The sequence below is a fragment of the Notothenia rossii genome (genome assembly GCF_949606895.1).
Source record: "Notothenia rossii genome assembly, chromosome: 9".
Taxonomy (NCBI): Eukaryota; Metazoa; Chordata; class Actinopteri; order Perciformes; family Nototheniidae; genus Notothenia; species Notothenia rossii.
The window spans coordinates 72882809-72905687 of record NC_136907.1 but is presented as its reverse complement, the minus strand read 5'-3'; the positions used below and the strand labels follow the sequence as shown (position 1 = coordinate 72905687).

The 22879-nt window shown below is 39.6% G+C and overlaps 1 protein-coding gene across 1 annotated transcript in view; it reads right to left on the bottom strand.

The window, feature by feature from the left end:
• Window positions 1-21786, bottom strand: part of tesk2 (testis associated actin remodelling kinase 2) — a 36821-nt gene extending 15035 nt beyond the window's left edge. The window contains exons 1-5 of the mRNA XM_079648945.1: window positions 21356-21786; window positions 17759-18177; window positions 15962-16081; window positions 8126-8247; window positions 4048-4096 (exon numbers count right to left, since the gene is read on the bottom strand). Of these exons, the coding sequence (XP_079505071.1) occupies window positions 4048-4096; window positions 8126-8247; window positions 15962-16081; window positions 17759-17887 (420 nt within the window). The 5' untranslated portion in view covers window positions 17888-18177; window positions 21356-21786. The remainder of the gene's footprint in view (window positions 1-4047; window positions 4097-8125; window positions 8248-15961; window positions 16082-17758; window positions 18178-21355) is intronic.
• Between the last annotated feature and the right edge of the window lie 1093 nt (window positions 21787-22879).

The window sequence follows — 22879 nt, the reverse complement described above, 5'->3', positions numbered from 1 at the left end:
TGAAACATTAAATATAAATATTCTACAAGAGACTAACAATCTGTATGCCAAATGCACTAATCTGTATTTTATTTTACATGCTAATTAAGATTTCAGACAAAATTGTCTTTTCATGTTATTTGATTATTTTGGTTTTATTATAATTGTATTGTTTTTTTTGACCCATTTTTAAACTACACAAACATACCAGATAACAAATGATAAACAGTGCAGGCAACAATGCAAAAAACCCACTGGGCTTATTTGCTGCCTCCACTTAAATACTGAAAAACAAAGAAAGAAAGGAACATTTAAATATGAAAAGGGAATATCACACAGTGCATATATTTAAGCGATCCATAGAGGTACAGTATTTCGTTATTTAAGAAACACAATTCCAGATTTCTTTCCTCATAACGATTTGTATTGTCATTATTTTAAAATGGCGAAAAGGTAAGAGTACTCATACAATTATTTTTAAAAAGCAATACGTCGACACATCCTAAATGTTGATTTCCCTGCAGTTTTATACCATCAATTACACACACACACACACACACACACACACACACACACACACACACACACACACACACACACACACACACACACACACACACACACACACACACACACACACACACACACACACACACACACACACACACACACACACACACACACACACACACACACACACACACACACACACACACACACACACACACACACACACACACACACACACACACACACACACACACACACACACACACACACACACACACACACACACACACACACACACACACACACACACACACACACACACACACAGAAGAGATCAGAGGATTAGAGTATTTGTCAAACACATTCCTCAGTAGCCACAGAATTCAACATCTGTTGTCTGCCTGGTGGAGATGGAAAAACCCCTCTGGAGACAATTAAAACTAATCCGACATCATTCCTTTATCATCTCATTTAAGATCTCGAGAGCACCCGTTGTTTTCTCACACTGACAGAATATGCAGAAGTGCAAAGGGTGCCTGCTCCAATATGCAAATCACATAGTTAAGCGGACGAGTGCGTCTGCTGTGTCAACTAAAAGCAACTCCATTTGAGTAGTCACATTTTAAAAGAGCCTTTTGAAAAGATATGGTATGTTTCCCCAGATTGATGCTATTTGTGTAGCTCCTGATACACCAGGACAATCACACAACATAGCACATACTTGAGTGCTACATCCGTGACTCGCAATGATCATGTATTATCCTAGATTGCTAAGGAAATGAGAAACATATGCTTGCGGAAATTGCCCTTCACTGTCTCTGTTTCAGGTTAAAAACCCTGGAAAGACTCAAACAAAAGGATCCCTGTTTGGTTCCAGGAACCGCTTCAAACGGCGGAGTAATCCTCGCATGGGTCATGAAAAACCATTAGCACAGATTAGAATCGTAGGAACATTTCCTATAACGTGAACGATATCGAGAGTCAGACAAAAAAAGGCTTTGGGTCTAGATGAGGAAGTCCCAAGGGGGGAAAGTGTGCAGCAAAACGTATCAAAGCATTGGTGCTTAAATGTGCGTTATATTTGTTTCATACCATTAACACAACAACCGGAAAACTCCATAAGCTCGTGATATATGTTTTCTAACGGGTCAAAACGGGAAATTGTAAAATCACTGTTTTGAGTCTGTGTGCAGTTAAGCTGAAGACACCATACAGTATAAAAAGAGTTGGTCAGAGCAGGTGATGTAATGATAGCAGTTGGTAAACAGCGCTCAAAGAAATGCTGAGACACCTCAGCGCTCAACACAGTCTGAGGAGACTGAATCTGAGCTGACCAATCAAACACTGCTCGGATGACTGCCTCATGGTTTTGGCTTCTTCAAAAAGACATGCAGCATTGTCCAAAAGCTGTGGGAGTGCACACTCTTGGCTTTCCTTAAAGCTAACACAAACACAAAAGTCATGAGTAGATCAATCAGATTTATTTTGGGTTGCCTGCCTCCATGCGTCTGTGTGTGAGAGACGGAGAGTTTCTGGAGGTAGCTCAGGGCCAAGCAGTATCGTAATTCTCCATTTCCTCTGAGCGCGGCCGCATAGTGGGGGTCAGGTAACAAAACAGCATGAGCCTGCTGCAGGGTCAGAGCCTTCAGTTCGGTCCTGACACGACACGACAGGATCTGTTTACCCCACAGCGGGAAAACAAGACCTACCGCAGCGTGAAGTCGTGTGTGTGTGTTATACAATGCATGGATTGACTTTGCAATCACAGTATAGGAAGAAACGTGTGTGTGTGTGTGTGTGTGTGTGTGTGTGTGTGTGTGTGTGTGTGTGTGTGTGTGTGTGTGGCCTAGCATTACTATACTTGTGGGGACCTAAATCTGTTTACACAGTCACGTGTGGGGACTCGCTTCCCTTATGGGGAAAAATTGGAGGTCCCCATGAGGGGAATCATTAATTTAAGGGGGAAGACTTGGTTAGGTTTAGGATTAGGGTTAGGTTAAGGGTAAGGCATGTGTTGGTTAGGATAAGTCTCCAGGAAATGCATGTAAGTCAATGTAATGTCCCCTGAAGTGATGTATACATGGTGTGTGTGTGTGTGTGTGTGTGTGTGTGTGTGTGTGTGTGTGTGTGTGTGTGTGTGTGTGTGTGTGTGTGTGTGTGTGTGTGTGTGTGTGTGTGTGTGTGTGTGTGTGTGTGTGTGTGTGTGTGTGTGTGTGTGTGTGTGTGTGTGTGTGTGTGTGTGTGTGTGTGTGTGTGTGTGTGTGTGTGTGTGTGTGTGTGTGTGTGTGTGTGTGTGTGTGTGTGTGTGTGTGTGTGTGTGTGTGTGTGTCTTTGGCATAAGTGGTGTCTCTTATGCAACTGCAGAAAGTTGATGTTTGTCTTTGTCTGTGGAGGCTACAATAAGCACATTCATCGAGCAATACAACAGTGTAATCACATACGTGTGTGTGCGCCTGGAAGCCGCTTTAACAGTGTGTGCTTTCTTCATGGAGGATGAATTGTGTGTTTTGTTGCACATTTACATGCATTGCCACACTAAAGTGTTTACAGAGATACTTCCTGAGACCCTGGGTCAACTGTTGAATGTTTGAAGGTGTGGGCATTTCCTATGAATGTGTTATTGTGCAGTTTGAGTGTGAATATACAATCCGACCACAGCTCCGGGCCTCTAATCAAAACATGAATTTAACCATAAATGAATAGTTGATTTTCTGCATTGCCATCAGGGGGGAAAGCAAGAAACTAGAGCTGCAGCTTACAACATTATAATTGTTCACAGAGTCCAATGTGAAGCACTTATGGTCTTGTGTGTTTTTGTTTAGCAGTCAAAAAAATAAAAGTAACAATTAATTTAACAAATATGAATAGCAGCAGTTCTCATTAATACATTTTCTGTGGTCAACTCAACAACTAATTGTCTAATTATATTCGTAAAATTCTCTACTTATTCCACACACACACACACACACACACACACACACACACACACACACACACACACACACACACACACACACACACACACACACACACACACACACACACACACACACACACACACACACACACACACACACACACACACACACACACACACACACACACACACACACACACACACACACACACACACACACACACACACACACACACACACACACACACTAAATATAGGCAGTGTGCAGCCTGAAAGCCCCTCTCACTGTAACCCTAATGGTGTTTGTCCTAACATTAAGTATCTCTAGAGAATGTTATTAGCTCTCTATATCAAATTACCCCTCCCTTCTCCCAACATCAAAATAAATACACAACCTAAGTGTTTTATATATACCTAAGAACATTCAGTTCTTTTGGTTTCCACAATTACAGACCAGCGCGTGTCTGTGTTGTGTTCACTGATGACGTGATGTCCACCTGAACATGGTAGGAACATTTACTAACACATGGGTGCATGAGTTCACATGAAGTGCCAGATCATAGTCACACCGGTGCTCTACCTTTCATTAGTGGAGACACTTTGATCTCAGAAGCTTTAATGTGAAAGGATGTGTTTCCTACCTCTGTCAGAGCGTGGAGCTGGCCCTCATGGACGCACACACCCTTGAATCTGCAAAACCACACAACACAAGTCAACATTTAAGAGTGTAATAAGAAGAGCAACTTACTAAACAAATTACAAGGAACTGGCTTCAAGATAATAACCTTATCAGCTCACAGTGGATGAATCTAGTAAATGAAATGTGTGGGATGGAAAATGAACCATAACAGTTTGAGTATTAATGTTATATCCGTTATGTGTTAGTTATATCTAACAGCAGTGGTTCTCAAATGGGGGTACGTTGGAGTACTGCAGGGGGTACGTGAGATTTATTTTATGTCAATGAAAAAAAACAACATGAGTAATGCATTTAAACAAACTACTAATAGTAGATGAACTACTTTATTCAAAGGATTACAGTAATTCTGGGTAATAAAAAGTGAAGAGTAAACGGGGTGCTCTCTTATCCTCTCCCTCTCCTGACAGCCGGTCAGTCTCGTGCAGCTCGCTGAACCTGTAATGAGTGACCCGAATAAATATATGTATAACTAGTTTAGCTAGTTCCAGAGTAGATTTACTAGCTAAGTGTGTTCGGTCTAACTCTTAAGTGTATTTTGCTCCACTCAACGGTCCGTCACAGCGGGGGAGCTTTGATAATGCAGAGCTTCGTGTTCTCCGTCAGCAGCAGCTGATCTGATCTCTCTCTCGCGTCCGGTTAGACTTCACTCGCGTTTATGTCCATATCGATCAGATCTAGCTAATGATATGACTGCCTGCTTATCAAAAGGACCTAAACAATAAGTGTTGCTTGGCAACGGCATGTGGGCGCAAAGTATAGCGCAGCATTATGCATATGCATATGTTTATATGAGGGGGGTCAAAATCCAATGCTCATAAAATGCTCATATTTGTTTCTCTTCATTCTCCACGCCCCAAAACAAATAAATAAATAAACACATTTTAGGAAAAGTAACGAAGTTTGAGCAATGTGGGTTTTATATGAACAGAGTTACACATATTTCAAAACGCGAAGTGTAATGACTGCAGTTTGCCTCGCTGTCAGAACGACAAAGGTCCTCAGAGAAGCTCAAGCCCATGGTTCTACTTCCACTAAATTGTACAACTTATTAAAAAGATCAGTTCAATGCAACTAATGTTGTCTCAGTGTTATTGCATGATGTTAAAATTGGTTTGCCATGAATTTAGTGATGGATTGTAAACATTTGAAATGTAGCATTTAAGTGTTTCTCAGTTACTTGTTTTAATAACTCAGACACTGATGGTGCAGCGCTGTACTGTACCTCTTTATAGAGGCATGTTGTCCCTAACACATAGTTTCTGCTCTGATCAGGGGGTGCTTGGCGGACATTGTTTTTTCAAAGGGGGTACATTATTGAAAAACCTTTGAGAAGCACTGTCTTACAGTATAAGTTATTGTCAATCCTTTTTTCCACATTTATGGATTGTTTTGAGTTATCTCATGTGTTTAAGCGTTCCCTTTGTTATGTATGCCTTTTAACCAAATCATTTCTTAAAATGAAAATAGGAAAAAGACATGACTTAATATTTGAGATAGCACAAGAACATTTGTTAAAAATGTAATGTAATCAGATGATTGAGGTTGAGACTCAGATAACATATACAACCTTTTAGTTTTCGCTACAGTATTTCATTTGTACATTTTGTCTTGTCTTTTTATCCTACTTAGATGTTCATACTGCTCTTATATCTGCAAACTATTTGAAAAAAAATGTTCTGTCTTATACTTGTATGTTAAGTAGGGCTTGAGAGTTAAGATGTGCATTGCCAAAATTAAGCTATTGTGCAAATGAAAAAAAACGCCTTTAATAATTTGAGCTTATTTCAAGCACTTACACGTCTAAAGGGTTATATAGAGTATAATAATGTTGAAACATCGAAAACAAAAAACTTGCTTGACCTTCTCTGTGTGAGTAAACAGGGAAAGCAGGAAGAATAGCGAACAAACGATTAAGATTCCTGCAGCAAGACCAGACAAGTGCTAAGTGTCTGTTAGCAGGAGTATAATAACAGCTCAGTTACTTCACCTGCATTCCTTCCATTCTGCCTCTACCTGGCCTATCACTGTCTACAATAAAAACACAAGCAGGAGCTTTGACTTGCCTTAGCTTCATAAAATGCATTTCCTGTTAACAAATTGCATTTTTAAAGGTCGGAAAATATCCAGAAAAGGCCATGAACAGCCTCGGCCCAAACAAAACAAAGTGCGCAGAGCAACGTATAAACCAACTTTGTTCAAGAGTTGCGTTAAGGGCCTCGTAATTCTGAAGGTCAACTTTGTGGGTCCTTGTTGGGTTTGAGCTAACAATGAGCCCCTCAGTGTCTGCTTGTTAACGAACACACACACACAATCCTCTGGGTTTAACAAAGATGGCATTGTGAAAGATGCTGCGTGTGTGTATGCACAAGTACACACACACACACATTTTGATGCATGTATGTGCATGTTCGTAAACATACACTCTCCCACCCTGGAGCGCATGGCTGAATGTGGACTTGACAGAAAATGTGTTTACTACAAAAAAAAAAAACCACTCTTCTGGGGATCATTTGTGTTCTCATTTCTATACCGTTTTATTTAGTGCAGGCTTTTCCTTTTCCTGTCATAAAACTCAAGGCAAGGCATGTTCGTTACCTTTAAATACAGAGGCTGTGTAAAGGGCTTTGACGTAACGAGGGAGTGCTTCAGAGCAGCACTTAAGGACACAAATGAAAATACATTCAAATAATCCTTTTATAAAAAGGCCATCAAATAAAAAGTGGTGCTTTTAAGGTTATTAGAAGGTTGTGAGCAGCATCAAAGCTAAAAGCAGCTTCACTGGGTTTGGTTCTGCTTGATACGAGCCGAGTGCTTCCTAAAGAGACCTTCTGGGTTTATATTTATTAAAAGTACCAGAATATGTTTTGGTACAAGGCTTTTAACAGATTAAACTATTCTATGAACTTGAAAAAAAGGCATATAGCTTCAGTTAAAAGCAATAACATAACAGCCAAACAATGACACAAAGAACTGTTTTGTCCCTGCTTGTGAATAATATTTTGCATTATGCAATAAACACTGTTTTCACTGCATTTAAAGCTCACAGTTTCAGTATCTCAATTACCTAACGACAAGTTGTGTCCGGAATAAATACATAATGTTGCAACTTCCACAACATTTCATCATATTTTGACTGTCTGTGCTTTTGGTATTGAGGTTTAAAAGCTCATACAAATATTCAGTTAAATGATGCAGCGCCTCTTAAAATTGTTGCTGTTGAGGGCTCCGCCTTAAGTCTCAGACACGTACGAAGGGAGACAAAACAGACACCAAAAAGTGCCAGGAGTAAGGGGCTTACAATGAATCGTGCTTTTGACCAATGATTGACTGCAAATCTCTAAAATATTAACCTGATTGTTCATAGCCTTGAAAGGGTCCTCGTCACTCTTTGCCTTCAGGCAGCTGCTGCAGCAGCTCTAACAGGAGCTGGCAGCTTAAAACCCATTGTTAATAGGCTGAGGGTTTGACACAGTTTCAACCCCAAAGGAAACGGGTCACAACCACAGACTCAGCGAGTGAGAGTGGAGAGAGGCAGACTTTAATAGAATACATATTTAATAACCGAAAGTGGCAGGTGTCATAGGACATGACTAATATGACATGTTGGGAAACAAACTCTTAATTTACTGCGAGTAGTCATTGAGTGGCCTAAACTCTAAAGCCTTAAATAAGCTTGTTGTGAATTTATCAAAACACACTCTTTCCAAAATATGATTGAAAACTTGTTCTGGTAAAGTGACAACAGGCGATTAGGATCACGTGCAAAGACAGTTACTGCCAATAATCAGTTTCTCACACGAGGGCCAATCGTGTAGCTGAGGTAGTGATGCAATAATCAAGTAGAACAAAAGGAATAACATCACACAGTTATTTAGTTTTATAAGATATATTGAAATGGTCCCAGATGAGTTTTGGTGGTTCTTTACTGTAGAATGTCGTCGAAATGAACATTGTATATTTTCTGAATCAATTCGATTTTGTTCTGTAAACCCCTTTGATAAAGTACACGTGTTACCCACCTGAGTATGTTGGGATGGCAGAGCCGGTTCATGAGTTGGACTTCTCTCAACATGTTGGCTCTGTTGCTGCTGATTTTGTTCATCTTCATGGCCATAACCTGGTCTGTGGCTCGATGACGAACCTGCAAAACAGTCACGTCATTTTAACATGTTGCGGATACAGTCGACTAAAGAAAGGCTAAATCCTTATAACTAATGAACTGTATTATGGTGGCTGCAAATAAACACATTTAACTTGGGTCAGTATGAAAAGAGCTTGAACAAGTTCTTTCATGGAAACTTGTAAATAATAATATGAATAACATGGCTCATGCTGCAAGAAACAGAGGAAGTGGAAAAGGAAGGCAGCTAATAAAAGAGAAGTGAAATGAGGTCATCGACCGGCCATCACAGAGCAGACGTGTCGATCCGGAGCTGAACAATCAATCTTTATTATGGTGCATTGGGATTTCAGTTTCCATCCAGTCGTTACGTGGTGGTGGTATAACAATGGATGCATGTATCCATGGTTGGCTGGAGGCATCCCAGCATGCTTTGTGTGGGAGGCACAAATACTGTAGACAGGTCACGACATGAAGACAACACTGAAGCTCTTCCTGCTGATGTTTAACACAGCTCACATGTGGCTACAACAAGAGAAGGGAGGCGGGTCTGTTTCTCAACTGTTTGCAGGGTCATAACATTGCTCTATTACTGTATAATGGAGATTACAAAATATAATGAATAAGCCAAATGATAGACGTAAACATTGACTGATTACAGTTAATGTCACGTGTTGTTAGGCTAGGTTTAAAAAAAGTCTTCAAAGTAGTGTGAAGTGGTGGTATGGCAAAAATAAACTCCTAACATGCTTTTTGTATTCATTTTGACTGATAGAGAAAGCTGTGTAATGTTTTAAAAAGTTACATTACATTTAAAGATTCAATTGAAGTATTAACTCATAAACAATATGTTCCCAAATGAACTCAAATTCATTTAATAAAGCCTTTGTAAAAGCCCTTAACAGAGTTCTTCTCTCTAATGCAGCATATAAAGAGTTGGTTGTAAATTCTCTTCATATCCCATATCACTTCACAGTCTCTGTAATTGTAAAGTGACCTGAGGTCTTCCCACCGCGGGTCTTTGTGACTGCGTGACTCATCAAATACCAAGAATTTAGGTTTCTTTTTGATACGTTGATATGCATGCAAATAGGATATATCAACCAGCAAACCACGGAAGGCAGCATGTGAGAAGACGGAGCTGCAGCAAACACTTGCTCGCTCACTTCCTGAGAGCAGACACAGAAACACACCGTGATGCAGCTTCAACGCAGCCGTGTGAGAAGGCTAAAGTGAACCCACTGTGCCTTCAGCAACAAAGAGCATATTCAAACGTTATCAGAAGCTCAGGAAATCTTTCGGAAGCATCATACCGTACATGCGTGATGGAAAACAGAGCATGAAGGATATATCTATCTAGCACTTTGAACATTAACACCTTGTTTACTTTGAACCTCAGCAGACGTGATGTAAATAATGAAAGGGGACCGTGCTGCTAATGTGGCCTTGTGACACACTATGTTTTGTTGTGGAAAATAGAAATAATAACATATGATTAGATTAATGATGTATCGCTTAACAATAAGTGGCGTTACATAATTTGGATACCCCATATTTTCCTAAGGTAAACATTGTAAACAGCTCTGTTAGCAGTTCAGGCTAAAGAAAGCCTGAAAACCATTTTGGAAATGTTCAGATACTTTACTTTCTTAAAAGAACTAGTCAGATACAAATACAAGTTAACATGTTATTATAGATTAACAGGCTGGTGACCTTAATAAAGTAGTTCCATCAGCACGGTGTTCTCAAAGTGTCAAAAGAATAATTAAATGTTACCTGTAAGTGTTTTACTATTATACATATATATTATATTGTGCATGTTGCATTTAACCCCTGTGGTTATTAAGGTTGTGCTAATTTAAAATGTTTCACTTTCAGGGTATATGCAGGAATCCTGAAGTCAAATGTAAAACCTTTTAAGACCTTTTTTAAGACCCTTCCCATACATCTTAAGACCTCATCGCCACTTTGAGTTTTAACCGGTTACCTTGGCGACACACTTTACCTCACATTGACTATATACAGTATTGATTGTCCTTCCTCCTTATCTTCCAACCATTTGGACGCAGACTTGCATTTCCCCATAACGATGTTGCTTAGCAACAGGCGTAAACGGCCCTTCGCGCGCCATCAAGCAGTGAGCGTGCGATGTCCTGTTCAGATGACGTCAGATCCAACGGGATGCCATAAATAAACTATACAGAATCACACTACACACCTACGCAATGATTACATTCAGGCAGACTGTAGAATACAACCTCTTTGGACCATTTATATACTTATTGAAAACAAGCTACAAAATGTAATACCTTGGAAAATACTTTTGAATAGCCTTCATTTTGGCTAAATTGATTTATCAACTTTTAATACTTTTTAAGACCCAGCGGACACCCTGACTTTAGTTTATCAGGTGTTTTACTTAAAATCGCCGCATTTGGAGATACAGGTGGCAGGAAGGGTTTGAATTACTGTGATATGAAAAGTAACAAGTCACTAAAGCCATCAGATGAATGTCCTGGAGTAAAACGTTTGTTATTTCCCTCTGAAGTGTAGTGGAGTGAAGTTATATTTAATGGGAATAATGTATTAATGGACGAGTATTTCCAAGTAGTTCTTGCACGAATATACTTTGTTGAGTTCCACTGAAGGCTGCGAGTCAGTGCAACAGTGGGCAGCTTTACATCATCTTCTAACAATGGCTCTCTTCCATCATCAGAGCCACAGTACACGGAGTACGGCACAATGGACGGGCCGTATCACTTTCAGCACGAAGGGGATGGGAGAAGGTCAACGAGGGTTATATATGAGGCGTTAACAGTGACAGGTGATGGAGAAAACTGTTGCTATACTGCAATATCAGTATTTGGAGAGCTTTGAGGTTGAAAGGTTAGCGAATTGTCAATATTAAATAGAAAAATCATTTTTAATTCAGATTAAGGCTGATATCAGATTTTCTTATTACATGATTATCACAGCAAAATATATTTCCCAGAGCAATGTTATGGAGATATATCTTTGTAAAACGTAAAAAATATGTAAAAATACAAAAATAAAATAATAATGTCATCAGTCAGATTCATCTTAAACGTTGTCCCTTTTATGGCACAATTATTATACTGGAAATTAAAATACAGGTTTAGGGATGTAGAGCAAAGACAAATAGTGAGATTAAAAGGGCGCTGGATTATTTCCCCTATACATCTGTATTATTAACGTGAGCTCAACAGTTCATTTTTCACAGTTTCTGTCAAAACCTCTAAATCCCTATTTCAGATTTGAAGAGTTGTGTTTCTTCTCTCTCAGTGTTTCCGTCTCGTATACAGACACAGACATCGCTCTGTTCAAGTTCAAAGGAAGGGGCTGGCTATAGGAGCCGACAGTCTCCACCACAGGACAGCCGAAACAACAGATGGCCACTCCTCTGAAGGCCTCCTCCCCCACATCCGTCTATCCTCCTCCGACCCCCCATTCCTCACTCCTCACATCCCCCCATCTGCATGTAGTCCTGATCCCCCTCTTTCCCCTCCACCCTGCGGCCTCCAACAATCCCTCGTTCTTAATCCTCATCTCCCCCAGTAGTAAACCCCAAATTCGTCTTTTTACCTCATTGACCCCTGCCTTCTTGCACCCTCACTTCTTTAGGTAAGGTACGTTTATGTAAATAGCACATTTTCAGACACAGAGGCAATTCAAAGTGCTTTACATCATCATGAACACTTAATAAGAAGACAAAAGAAAGGAACACAATGAATAACATTAAACATCTCCTCTTTACCAAACTGCTCATTTCTGGAAAATATATCTTTGTCTTCCAAACCATTTCTCCCTTTTCTCCTCCTCCCCGAACCCAAGCTCTAGAAAACCTCTTAATGGCGCATTTCCATTGCAGGGCCTCGCAGGGCTTAGCACGGTATAGTTAGGCCAGGCTCACTTTATGCTGCGTTTCTATTACAGTTTATGAACTGGGGCAGTAACTATAGTAACGCAGTGTAGGCGGAGCCGTGACGCCATCTTCAATGACAACCACAAAACCAACATCAGCCGTTAGCTGTTAGCGCTCAGAGCTCACAGCTCCTCATATCTGTTCAGAAACTAGACAAAAGTTAAACAAGTACAAACCACAGACTGTCTGTGTCATGGCGAATACAGTCGCTGGTTTATTTATGACTGTACAGGCCGTTGTTGTGAGTGTGGACGGTCGGAGCATTTACTGCGTTAGCTTAGCCGAACTCCATTTAGACAACACGCATTTGAAACGGTTTCTCGCCTGCCGTCTGTCTGCAGACTTGTCAAAGCATTAATTCATGGTTTTTACTAACCGGTATCAGTATGTTGTTATTTCGGCATCATTTTGAAACGTTAATTAAATCACGGTCAAATATGTTATCTCTCACTAGTTTAGCATACTCAGCCCGGTTGTTGACCCGGAAAGAACCTCGAGAAAGTACCCGCTAGCCGGAACTATGCCTAGTGGAAACGCAACCGAAACGCAACCAAAACGGCACACTTAAACCGCGCTGTAGTGGAAATGCGCCATAAATCATTCTTCTCCAGAATTGTATTCCAAAATACTAATCCCTATTTGTTATCCTTTTCATCACCACATCTCCTCAGCATCAGAAGCGTTTTCCCCCTCCGATTCCTCCTCCTCTTAACCTCAACCTCTGTCACCATTAATTTCACCGCCTTTTTGTTCCCGTCTCCGTCTGTCATCCTCATTGACTTTAAGCTTTTCATCATTCTGCTCCATTTCCTCTTCTCTCTCTGTTTACCTATACATTCCTCTCTCTCGCAGAATAAAAAGGTATTAACAGATATTTCCATTACCCAACTACAGGCAGAGGTTATTATTACAAACTGCACACGGGAAGCACGGCCCACAAAAGCTTGATTATGTGTGTTGGAAATGTAAACCTTTCTCCAAACATTTACAAGAGCCTCATTTGGATAAGCTGGTCAAAACATTGGACTCAAATGGTCCATCCAAGATGTAGATAAGTTGGAGACGAGCTGCTTCTATTACAGAGTTTTCACACCGATCTGAATCAAATAAACTCACAACGATCCGCTGCAGTCATTATCAAAACATATAGTAAATAGCACATAGTTTAAAACACGCCTAGCCATATGCTGCCCAATTTATAACAACAACTTTACTCTCCTTGTAAAAAACGGTTGTAATGTTTTTCTACAGTTTAATAACGTGTCTTGAATAGTGTGTGACCGACAGTGTTTATAATGGCATAGAGTCATGGTTTAGTCTACAAGTGTTGTTCTCTTGTAATAACATCTATGGAGAAGTCAGTTTTTATCTGATATGGCAGAAAGTTCTGGACACGACAGCTACTCCTCACCTGAGCACAAACAAAACACTAAAGTTGAAAAGCATTTTTTAAAACAGCAGCTAAACAAAACAGTTTAATCTCAAATGGCCATACTTGTTTTACTCACTGATACATGCTGTAAATGTTTCATTAAACAAAGACTACAATATCAATGTTGTGCGAAAACACTTATGTGCAATATGTACCTAGATAGGATTGTTATTACTAGCTGCCTTCTTAGTTAGACAATTTAATGATTGTGCTGTTATGTCACTCACTTGCAGTAATGTGCGTTCTGATAAGCTCCAGTTTTTACATCCTGTTGCCTCCTAGAGCACAATAGCTTTACATAAACAGTTATTTTGAATATGCTTTATACAAATCTTTAGAAGACACCACGTTTTTCTTAAATACAGATCTTTCAGATTAGCCTGGGCAATCCCAACAGCTGTCAGAAACAATCATCATTATCATCCATCAGCCCAACCCTTAGATGTGTAGCGTGAGAGAGGAACACAATGGATTCTCAATTTCAAAGAACTTCTCCATACATTAAACATTCACTGTAACAGTAGAAGGCTTATTATTCTGCGCTCAGACCATAGAACAATTCCAGCACACAAAGGGTAACAATAAACATAGAAACCGTTGTTAATTAAACTGCAATTTGATATAAAAAAAAGGAAAAAGAAGTGAGACTGAGCCTGGCTTAATGTCGTCCATCTAGGCCATTATTTCAATTAATCTGATTATTTCCCTTCTTGTACAGAGGGGCCGCAACCCTTCCCCCATACTTGTGAAGTTTATTCTGTGTGTTAAACATTTACATAACACAGGGTCAGTCTTGCATAGTGGTGCGCATCCAGAAGTCACAACAAACCAACTTAAAATCAGAGCCTATCAGTCCATCAACGTCATTATGGATACGTTGAGCTATTTCCTAGATGAGTGGTCTTTTCACACTGCTATATACACTAGGGGATGCATGTCGTTGACTTTTTTACGATACCGATACCACTGAACGATACCGATACTCAACCGATACATATTGTGATACTTTGAAAATGTATCATCCCACAATTACTCTCATGAAGCGCTTTATGATATAGTTAACATGTCAAATGAATATTACATTCAATTGTGGGACTTCTTGGACCTTTTAGTAATGAACAAACAATGAAAAATACATAACAAATATGAAGAAAACCGATTATGGAATATCTCTTATAACACCCGCCATCAGGTGTGCCGCGTGAATAGCACATCTTGTCAATGCAAACAGACCGTTATAGCACCGTTATAATTAATGTTAAACCTGAGATTCGACTAGAGAACAAATAAATAATAGAATAAAGGTCATGAGATCTCGGCATTGCACAAACAAATCTCATCTTTAAAATCAACATTTGCCTTCACTGGTGAGAGAAAACAAATCCCATCACAGTTCATTTGTGAGACTTTTACCTTTCTAGTATTGAAGAAACAATGAAAAATACATAAAATATGAAGAAAAACGATTATGCAATCTAATTTATAACACAACCGCAATCACGGACTCACTCCGCCATCACGGACTCACTTTTAAAATAAAATTAAAAAATATATATTTTTTGAAAAAAATACATTTTTTTAAAAGTATCGAAACCGGATCTGATTTCGGTACGGTATACCGTAGCCACCAGTAACCGGTATTTTGGTAATACCGGATACCGGTATGCATCCCTAATATACACTAAACTAAAGTCATAGTGCTCTTGTTAAAAAGACTAAATAAGAGAAATAAAATGTATCTGCTGATTCTTGATTGAAGAGTGGCTTCACCTAACCTAACCAACCAGACTAATAACACCAAACATGCATGTGTGACTTCCACTCACATGCCTGGAGGGAGAAGACAACAGGGTTAACAACTCCATGTGCAAGTGATGTCTTTGAAGTGATCGCAGTCTAACTTGACCTAAAAATGTCCAGAAAAAACTGGTGAGTGAAGACCAAGATAGCCCAGAAACAATCAGCCGTTGACCCGCCAAGCATATCAACTTGACACGATCAAATGAAATGGAAAAATGACTTTAGTAGTAGTTCAAACCAATAGAAATTCTTCCTGTGGAGGGCCATGCACAACAAGTTCCCCTTTTTATTTCTATGACTACTAATCTTGACCATTGCATAAAAGGCACATGGCTTTTGTCACGTAGCAGGGGGAAAACCAAATCGATCATGAGGTCAAATGATTATGTGTTATCTAATGTCTGTCTAGTCTATTATAAAACACCATGGATGGAAAGTGAGGCATGAATACAAAAAATGGATCTAAAAACAAAACGAAGGGACAGAAAAAGGTCAGAAAGTCAAGGACAGCCTGAGGAATCCCTGGAAAGAAAAAATAAGTTACTGTCATCTCCACCCACTTTGAAGACATCAGAGAAGAATCCAGAGCCGATCCACTCACAGGTGAAGTCATCAAGGCGTGTGAGACAGGAGAAGGCACTGATGAGGGCTCTGTAGGACGAGGGCCACACCCGGCCCACCTGGAGAACACAGGAACTGACTCGTTTCAACACGTTAACATCATATCTCAAGGAAACCACACAAACCTTGCGGAAAAAAACATGGACTCTAGCGTGTACTTATACTAAAATATTTATAGGTTTTATTGTCATTTGCACAATGGCTTCAGCTCAGCGTTGGCAATAAACATGTTTCCAGGAACTAACATTGCAACAGATAGTTTACTTAAAGGGGCCCTATAAGGCTCATTTGAGTATGGAGTGTCTCTACTGTGACATGTCTCCATGCTTTCATGTTCAAAAAGCTCTTTATTTTTCTCATACTGCAGAACCTCTTTTCACCCTCTGTCTGAAACCAGAGCCCAGTCTGCTCTGATTGGTTAGCTGGCCGGCTTTGTTGTGATTGGTCAACAGCTTAGAGATGTCCAGCCCCTATGGCTTCAGCGTTGGCAATGAACATGTTTCCAGGAACTAACATTGCAACATATAGTTTACTTAAAGGGGCCCTATAAGGCTCAATTTAGTATCTAGTGTCTCTACTGTGACATGTTTCCAAGCTTTCATGTTCAAAAAGCTCTTTATTTTTCTCATACTGCAGCACCTCTTTTCACCCTCTGTCTGAAACCAGAGCCCAGTCTGCTCTGATTGGTTAGCTGGCTGGCTTTGTTGTGATTGGTCAACAGCTTAGAGATGTCCAGTCCCTTAGCCTATCACGTACAATGTGTTGGAGCGCTAGCCAATAGAAGTGTTACATAGTACAGGGACGGGAAAACTCAAATAAGCCTAATAGGGCCCCTTAAAGACATAAAAATAAAAGGACATGAAATAGTGATAAACTCAATATTTGAGCTTAATCAATCCACAGTGCTCTTTGTTGCTCAACTACGAAACCATTTGTACAAAATAGCTTGGGAAACATTGAAAAATATGTGTGAAATTGTTGAAGGACAGGCATGGATGTTTTATCGCATTATATTAATCTCATGAGCACACATTGTTCCATTGATGGCACGTTGTTTAATAGTGATAGACAAACAACAACAATCTTTATCAGAACGTTTGGCAACAACAATATTAATCCTCAAACCTCTCGTAATGTATGACTGATTTTCCCTCCTCACTGTGGACAACAACCGACCCGGACTTTAACCGACTTGGTCCAACTTGGCTTTGGACCAAATGCATCAACTCTAACAGCCCAGAGACATGATTGTTTCGATTGTGTCAGAGCTCTACATTGTGCTTGTTTTGTTTATTTATCCAGAGCTTTCAGGAAAGTGGAAATTACATAATTAATTATTTAAAGACTTTTTGAACCTTCAATATGTCTGCACTGAAACCTTGTAAACTGTTACAGTATGTCAGCTCTGCTCTATGGCTAGAATATATATGTAGATATTATATTAACATCGTTTTCCTGCGTTACAGTGAAGTGGTGTTGTTTTTACTGAACTTACCGGACTGTTCAGGCTGTTAATATATTTTTTTTTACTAATTATAATGCAATAATTAACACATAATGATGGCTATTTATCGAAAATGTAATTGTGTTAATATTTTTGTAGAAAGCACAATTTGTCCGCACAACAATATTGACGCATTATATCGACATCAGGGTCCATATCGCCGAGCCTTGCTCTGCACCTGTGAAATGTATCTACATGTTAATATAAATATGAAGAATAAACAGCGACTGACCTGTGGAGGCGGGCCCATCTCAAAGCCCATCTCAAAGCCCCCTACGCCTCCGACACCATCTCTGTCCTCGTCGATGCGTTCGGATCGCGTCGGGATCCCAGCGATGGAATTGCGTTTATTCCGGTCCATGGCGTAAAAGATGATGCGGGTAATATGGGGTTTTTTCTGCGATGTACCCACATGACATGAGGACAGGATTGTTTGAGTGGCGCAGGGACTTTACGAAGTTTGTTTCCTGGGAGAAAATATGTCACGCACGTAGACTTCAGTTGAAACTGGTGTGTTTAGGGAGCGCCTGGTGACACAGTGGCTGGATCCAAGATGTCTCCTACTTGTTCCTCGCTGCTTGTAACTGGGGAGTCCACCAGGAGGACTGGGTTTTCACATGTTTGAAAGATGTATAGAAAACCCTTGGATACCTAAAGAAATAAAAAACAATAATTAATAATCCTAAATGATAATAAAGGTTTATTAGCAGCTGCAGACTGGCCTAGGATGGAGGAGACAAGCCACTATTGCTCAACAGGCCCAAATGTAATGGCTGTAATAGGGGCCGATTGTCCAATTATGGGAGATTAGCCAAGGAATAGCTCAGGTCTCGGACCTTTCTGCCATCCAAAACAAAATCAGCAGGGTACAAAGGGTAACAGGAAAGGATGTCCATGACTAAAGGGCTTTACCCTCAAACAATGCAGCATTCATATCTAACTTTATTCCAGGGAAAAATCTATTCGGTTGATAAGACATGTTGAGTCACGTCGTGAATATATTTTCTACAATGGAAGTAAAGTTGAGTAAAACTCGACTTTGGTGAGTTACACGAGTTGGAAACATAACTTCAGTTTAATCAGAAGCAAACTCCAAACAGCCCCTGTAATGGATAAGCAGACTAATAGGTCAATAATAATAGATGGGTGTTTTTCATCCACTTCAGTTGTGTTTCAGAAAGCTGACGTAGAGTAACACTTGTGTCAAAATGTAACTTTAACTGCTTTTAAATAATGGAAGTTAAACAATGACTAACTTTTCCTTTGATGTTGAACTATCCCCTAGTACTAGTGCCTCGCAGTGAGCAAATGTGCATCATAAAACAGTCATGGTCAATTCACACTATTGGTTTTTAATACTACAAAGCCTGCCATCCCGCACCCTGAGATGGATGTACTCACATGCAACACAATGCTGTTATATGACGTAGGTTGTCAGAAATGTTAAGTGTACAAAAGACAACAATTTTAGTAAACATGTTCCAGTAAATGGGGAGTAGTTGCAGCCAAATGAAAGGAAACACACTGAAACGGCCTATAATAAACTAACGCAGAAACACAAGAGTGAATCCTAGGCCAAGGAGAGGTCTCATGAGATCAGATACTAAAAACAGCTTTGATGTGAGACAGCCGGATTCTGCTGTGTACCGTTAGCATTACATCACAGACACTAGAGTAGAGAGTAGCTGTAGGTCTACTGGACGACTCCTGACATCATTCTCTGTCCCAGTAACATCCTTAAAAGGCTTTTCACCCTCCACTATCCTTGTTCTCTGCAATAACACTTCATTTTCTTCCTTGTTGAATTGGTACGACAGAAATAAAAAGCACCAGTGCCAATAAAAATGCAAGCCACAAGTACCAGGGCCGAGGCTTTGCTTTTTCATTTCAGCAGCTTTCCCATCCAGACCCACAGCGGGATCAGAGACACACTGTAGCTCTCTCGTTGTATCTGAGACCAGAATAGGTCAGCAATGAAAGATATAAAAATCCCCCTTGGTTCGAAACAGCCAGCAGAGAAGAGCTTCTGTACCCACACACCCACATCAGTGGTCAGCCGATTCCAGCTAACACAACCTTCCTACGCTAACTAGAATTTCAGTGATGCAAATGACGCAAACAAATAAGAACGCACAATTCTGTGTTACTCTATAAGTCACAGCGGGTGGGGGGGAACCATCCTGTTGATGTTTCCAGCCTAAAGCAGTGAACTGACAACCAAAATATGTTTTTACACCCACTTCTGCAGTAAACACACATCACGAAGCATCAGCCGGTAAACAAACATCCCAAACTACAGGGAAGACGAGCTAAGACACGACATAGTTTACAAATAGAAATAGGATCATATCACACCTGTAATGTTGAGCAATAGGAGCTAAATTAGTTATGCTGAGGAATATCATCGTGATGCTAAAAAAGGCAGAATAGGCAAGCCACCAGTTTACATAACTATATTTGTTTCTAAACCAAACCCTGTTGCCTACATATCCAAAAGACATGCATTTAAGACACCACAGCAAAGGCCCTCTTCATGGAAAAGGGTGGAATTTTTAAAGCCGGTCTATAAAATGTGGCTTGTTGCTACTCCAAAACAGATGGGACATCTCCGAAGCCGCCTCAGGCCATATGTTTTAACAGTAGTGTTGGGGACTGAACACTATCCAGCTGCGTCCCGCTGGATTACAGACTAATAGAAACCGTCAGCTATAAAAAATCAAAAAGTTAAGTGATGTTATAATGATAGGGTGCAGCCAGGGTTGGAGTGTCTCTGAAGGGCAAGAGGTATTACACGGGCGTGTGTGAATGTGTGTGAGGGACAGTTACTTGTTATAGAGAAATACTGTGTACGTGCATCTCGAATGAAGTTTAAAAAAAAATCACACTCATTTAAACGGGAGAATATCTACTGATCCTTTCAGGGGTCTATTAATAAAATAATCTGTGTTTTAGTAATCTGTTGACCTTTTCTCATGTGAGTGAAATAGTTGAGGGACCTCCATTCACTAAAAGAGCAATTATACCAAGTATTTGAGCAAGGTCACATTCAACAAAAGTGAATAGAAGCCTCTTATCTGACCACAATCTATTGTGTTGAACTGCAAAGATATGTGAGCCGCTGCATACCTGTCATTCCTCAAGGGTTTAAAGTAATGAACAAGTCCATGCGGCAGAGAAAAAACCTGCTCATTATCTGGATACCAGAGACAGTTAATGAGTTAATGCTGCCAAGACAGCTTGATAAGTCATATTAACCCATTCCTGACCTGAAACTGACTATTTTGGTATAGTTTGTGGGGTGGCAGAAATCTTAATAATGTTTAAGATTGGTCAAACATTTTCATTGAGTTATCCTTGTGCCATTTAGTATTTTGACTAAATGTCATTATATTTTAGTAGAAGTCTATAGCATTAAATTGCTGTTTCTTAAAAACGACAAGTAGCTAAATCAATGATTTGTCATCTATGTGCCTGATAACAGGTTGAATACCAAAGACATGCACGCATAGGTCTACGCAGTGTAAAAAAATACTTCATACAAAGGATTTTTAAATAAAGTTTTTTTTCAAGAATCCCGATGTATACTATTGCTAAAAATGAGATTATACATGTGATCTAAAATGTCACGGTTATTCTGTTAGATGCTTGCCCGAAGAGTGTGATACCAGTTTTGCTTGAATAGCAATTAATACAGGTCTTTTACGAGTATTCCTACGGTATTTCTACTTTCACTACTTACTTACTTTGGTACTTCTTCCACCGCTGTGTAAACAAACCAAAGCAGTCAGTATCATGTTGAACTCGTTGTAAAAATGTAAAACTGACTTACCTGTTATCATGTCATGGAGATGTTTGCATGAACTCAAGCGGGGTCCCCACATGCCTTTCCCAACTTTACAGCACTTGTCAAAACAACGACCACGACCCCCTGAAGCTGGAAACGCAGCTGCTCAGAAACTAGCAAGGAATGCTAGTTTGTCAACAAAACTCGAGCTAAGCGAAGAGCTAGGAAACATTAGCCTGAGAGCCACCAACAAACACCAAACAGGAAGTTTTTCGTCGCCAACCGTTTAAAAGTCAAGATTTCCTTTGGGTTAATGCTAAAGGCGAACTCGAAGACTGCTCCTGTCGTCCTTGTTTCCACAAAAGAGCAAAGTACGATGTTTGTTGTACCGCCCGGGATAATATTTCAGGCGATTGTTGCTGTTTGACAGCTCCGTCGTCTCTTCGCTCTCACCCAAGTAAACTCCCACTGGCCCCGCCCACGTCTGATTGACAGGTGGATTAACCAGTCAATGGCCAGAGACTGTGTCTATAAATGTTAAACCCCTTGAACGGTTAATAATAATAATAATAATAATAATAATAATAATAATAATAATAATAATAATAATAATAATAATAATAATGATGATGATGATAATTAATTATAATATTAATTACAACAACAACAACAACAATAATAATAATAATAAAATAATAATGATGAGGATTAGGATAATAATAATAATAATAATAATAATATACCTTAAGTATTTAAAAATATAAATAACATTTGATAAATATTTCAAATAGGAGGTTTTTCTAAGTTTACTTAAAAATAAGATTCAAACGAAAGAATCATCAACATCACAATTTGCACATTTCAGTTGTCCATCACTTATATTAGATGCTGTTAACAGTGCTTTAAAAGTGTAACAATAGGCATACAGCAACATAACATGTAACACAAATTTCATATTTTTAAATGTTGTCACTAAAAAGTACTTTTTGACAGATGACTTTAGCTTAAACCACTTCAAACACTTGGTGCAAACATTTTCTGTCGAAGTTGACAGTTTTAGCTCCCGAATGCAACCTCATTGGCAACTGCTTTTGTTAGTTTCAATATGTATTGTGTCTCACCAAAGCTCTGTGATCTGCAACAAATTGGAGAACTTAAAGGGAAATGTTTTTATTTTATTGTAAGGATTATTTTAACAGATGGCCACTGGTTGAATGCGTTGCACAGTTTGAGACTGACCGAAATACAATAAAGTATCTGGGTTTTTTATTGGCCAATAAATACATTAATGGCATGAGAATTGGCCAATGCTTTAATGTGTTTCTTTTGAGAGAAGGTGACTTGACCTCAGCTGTTGTGTTCTCATGGAAATAGAGCCTCATCTAGTGGACAACATCAGGAAGCACGGCTGCACACATCAAACTCAACCTACAGCAAGCTGGTCCGACAAACAGTGTTTTGCCCATAGTTTTGCCACAAGCTTGATTACCGTTTTTCTCCCCTGCATACACACACAAAACAACATTATAGGTTGTTATAAAGCAAGTATTTACTGTGTTTAGGAGGATT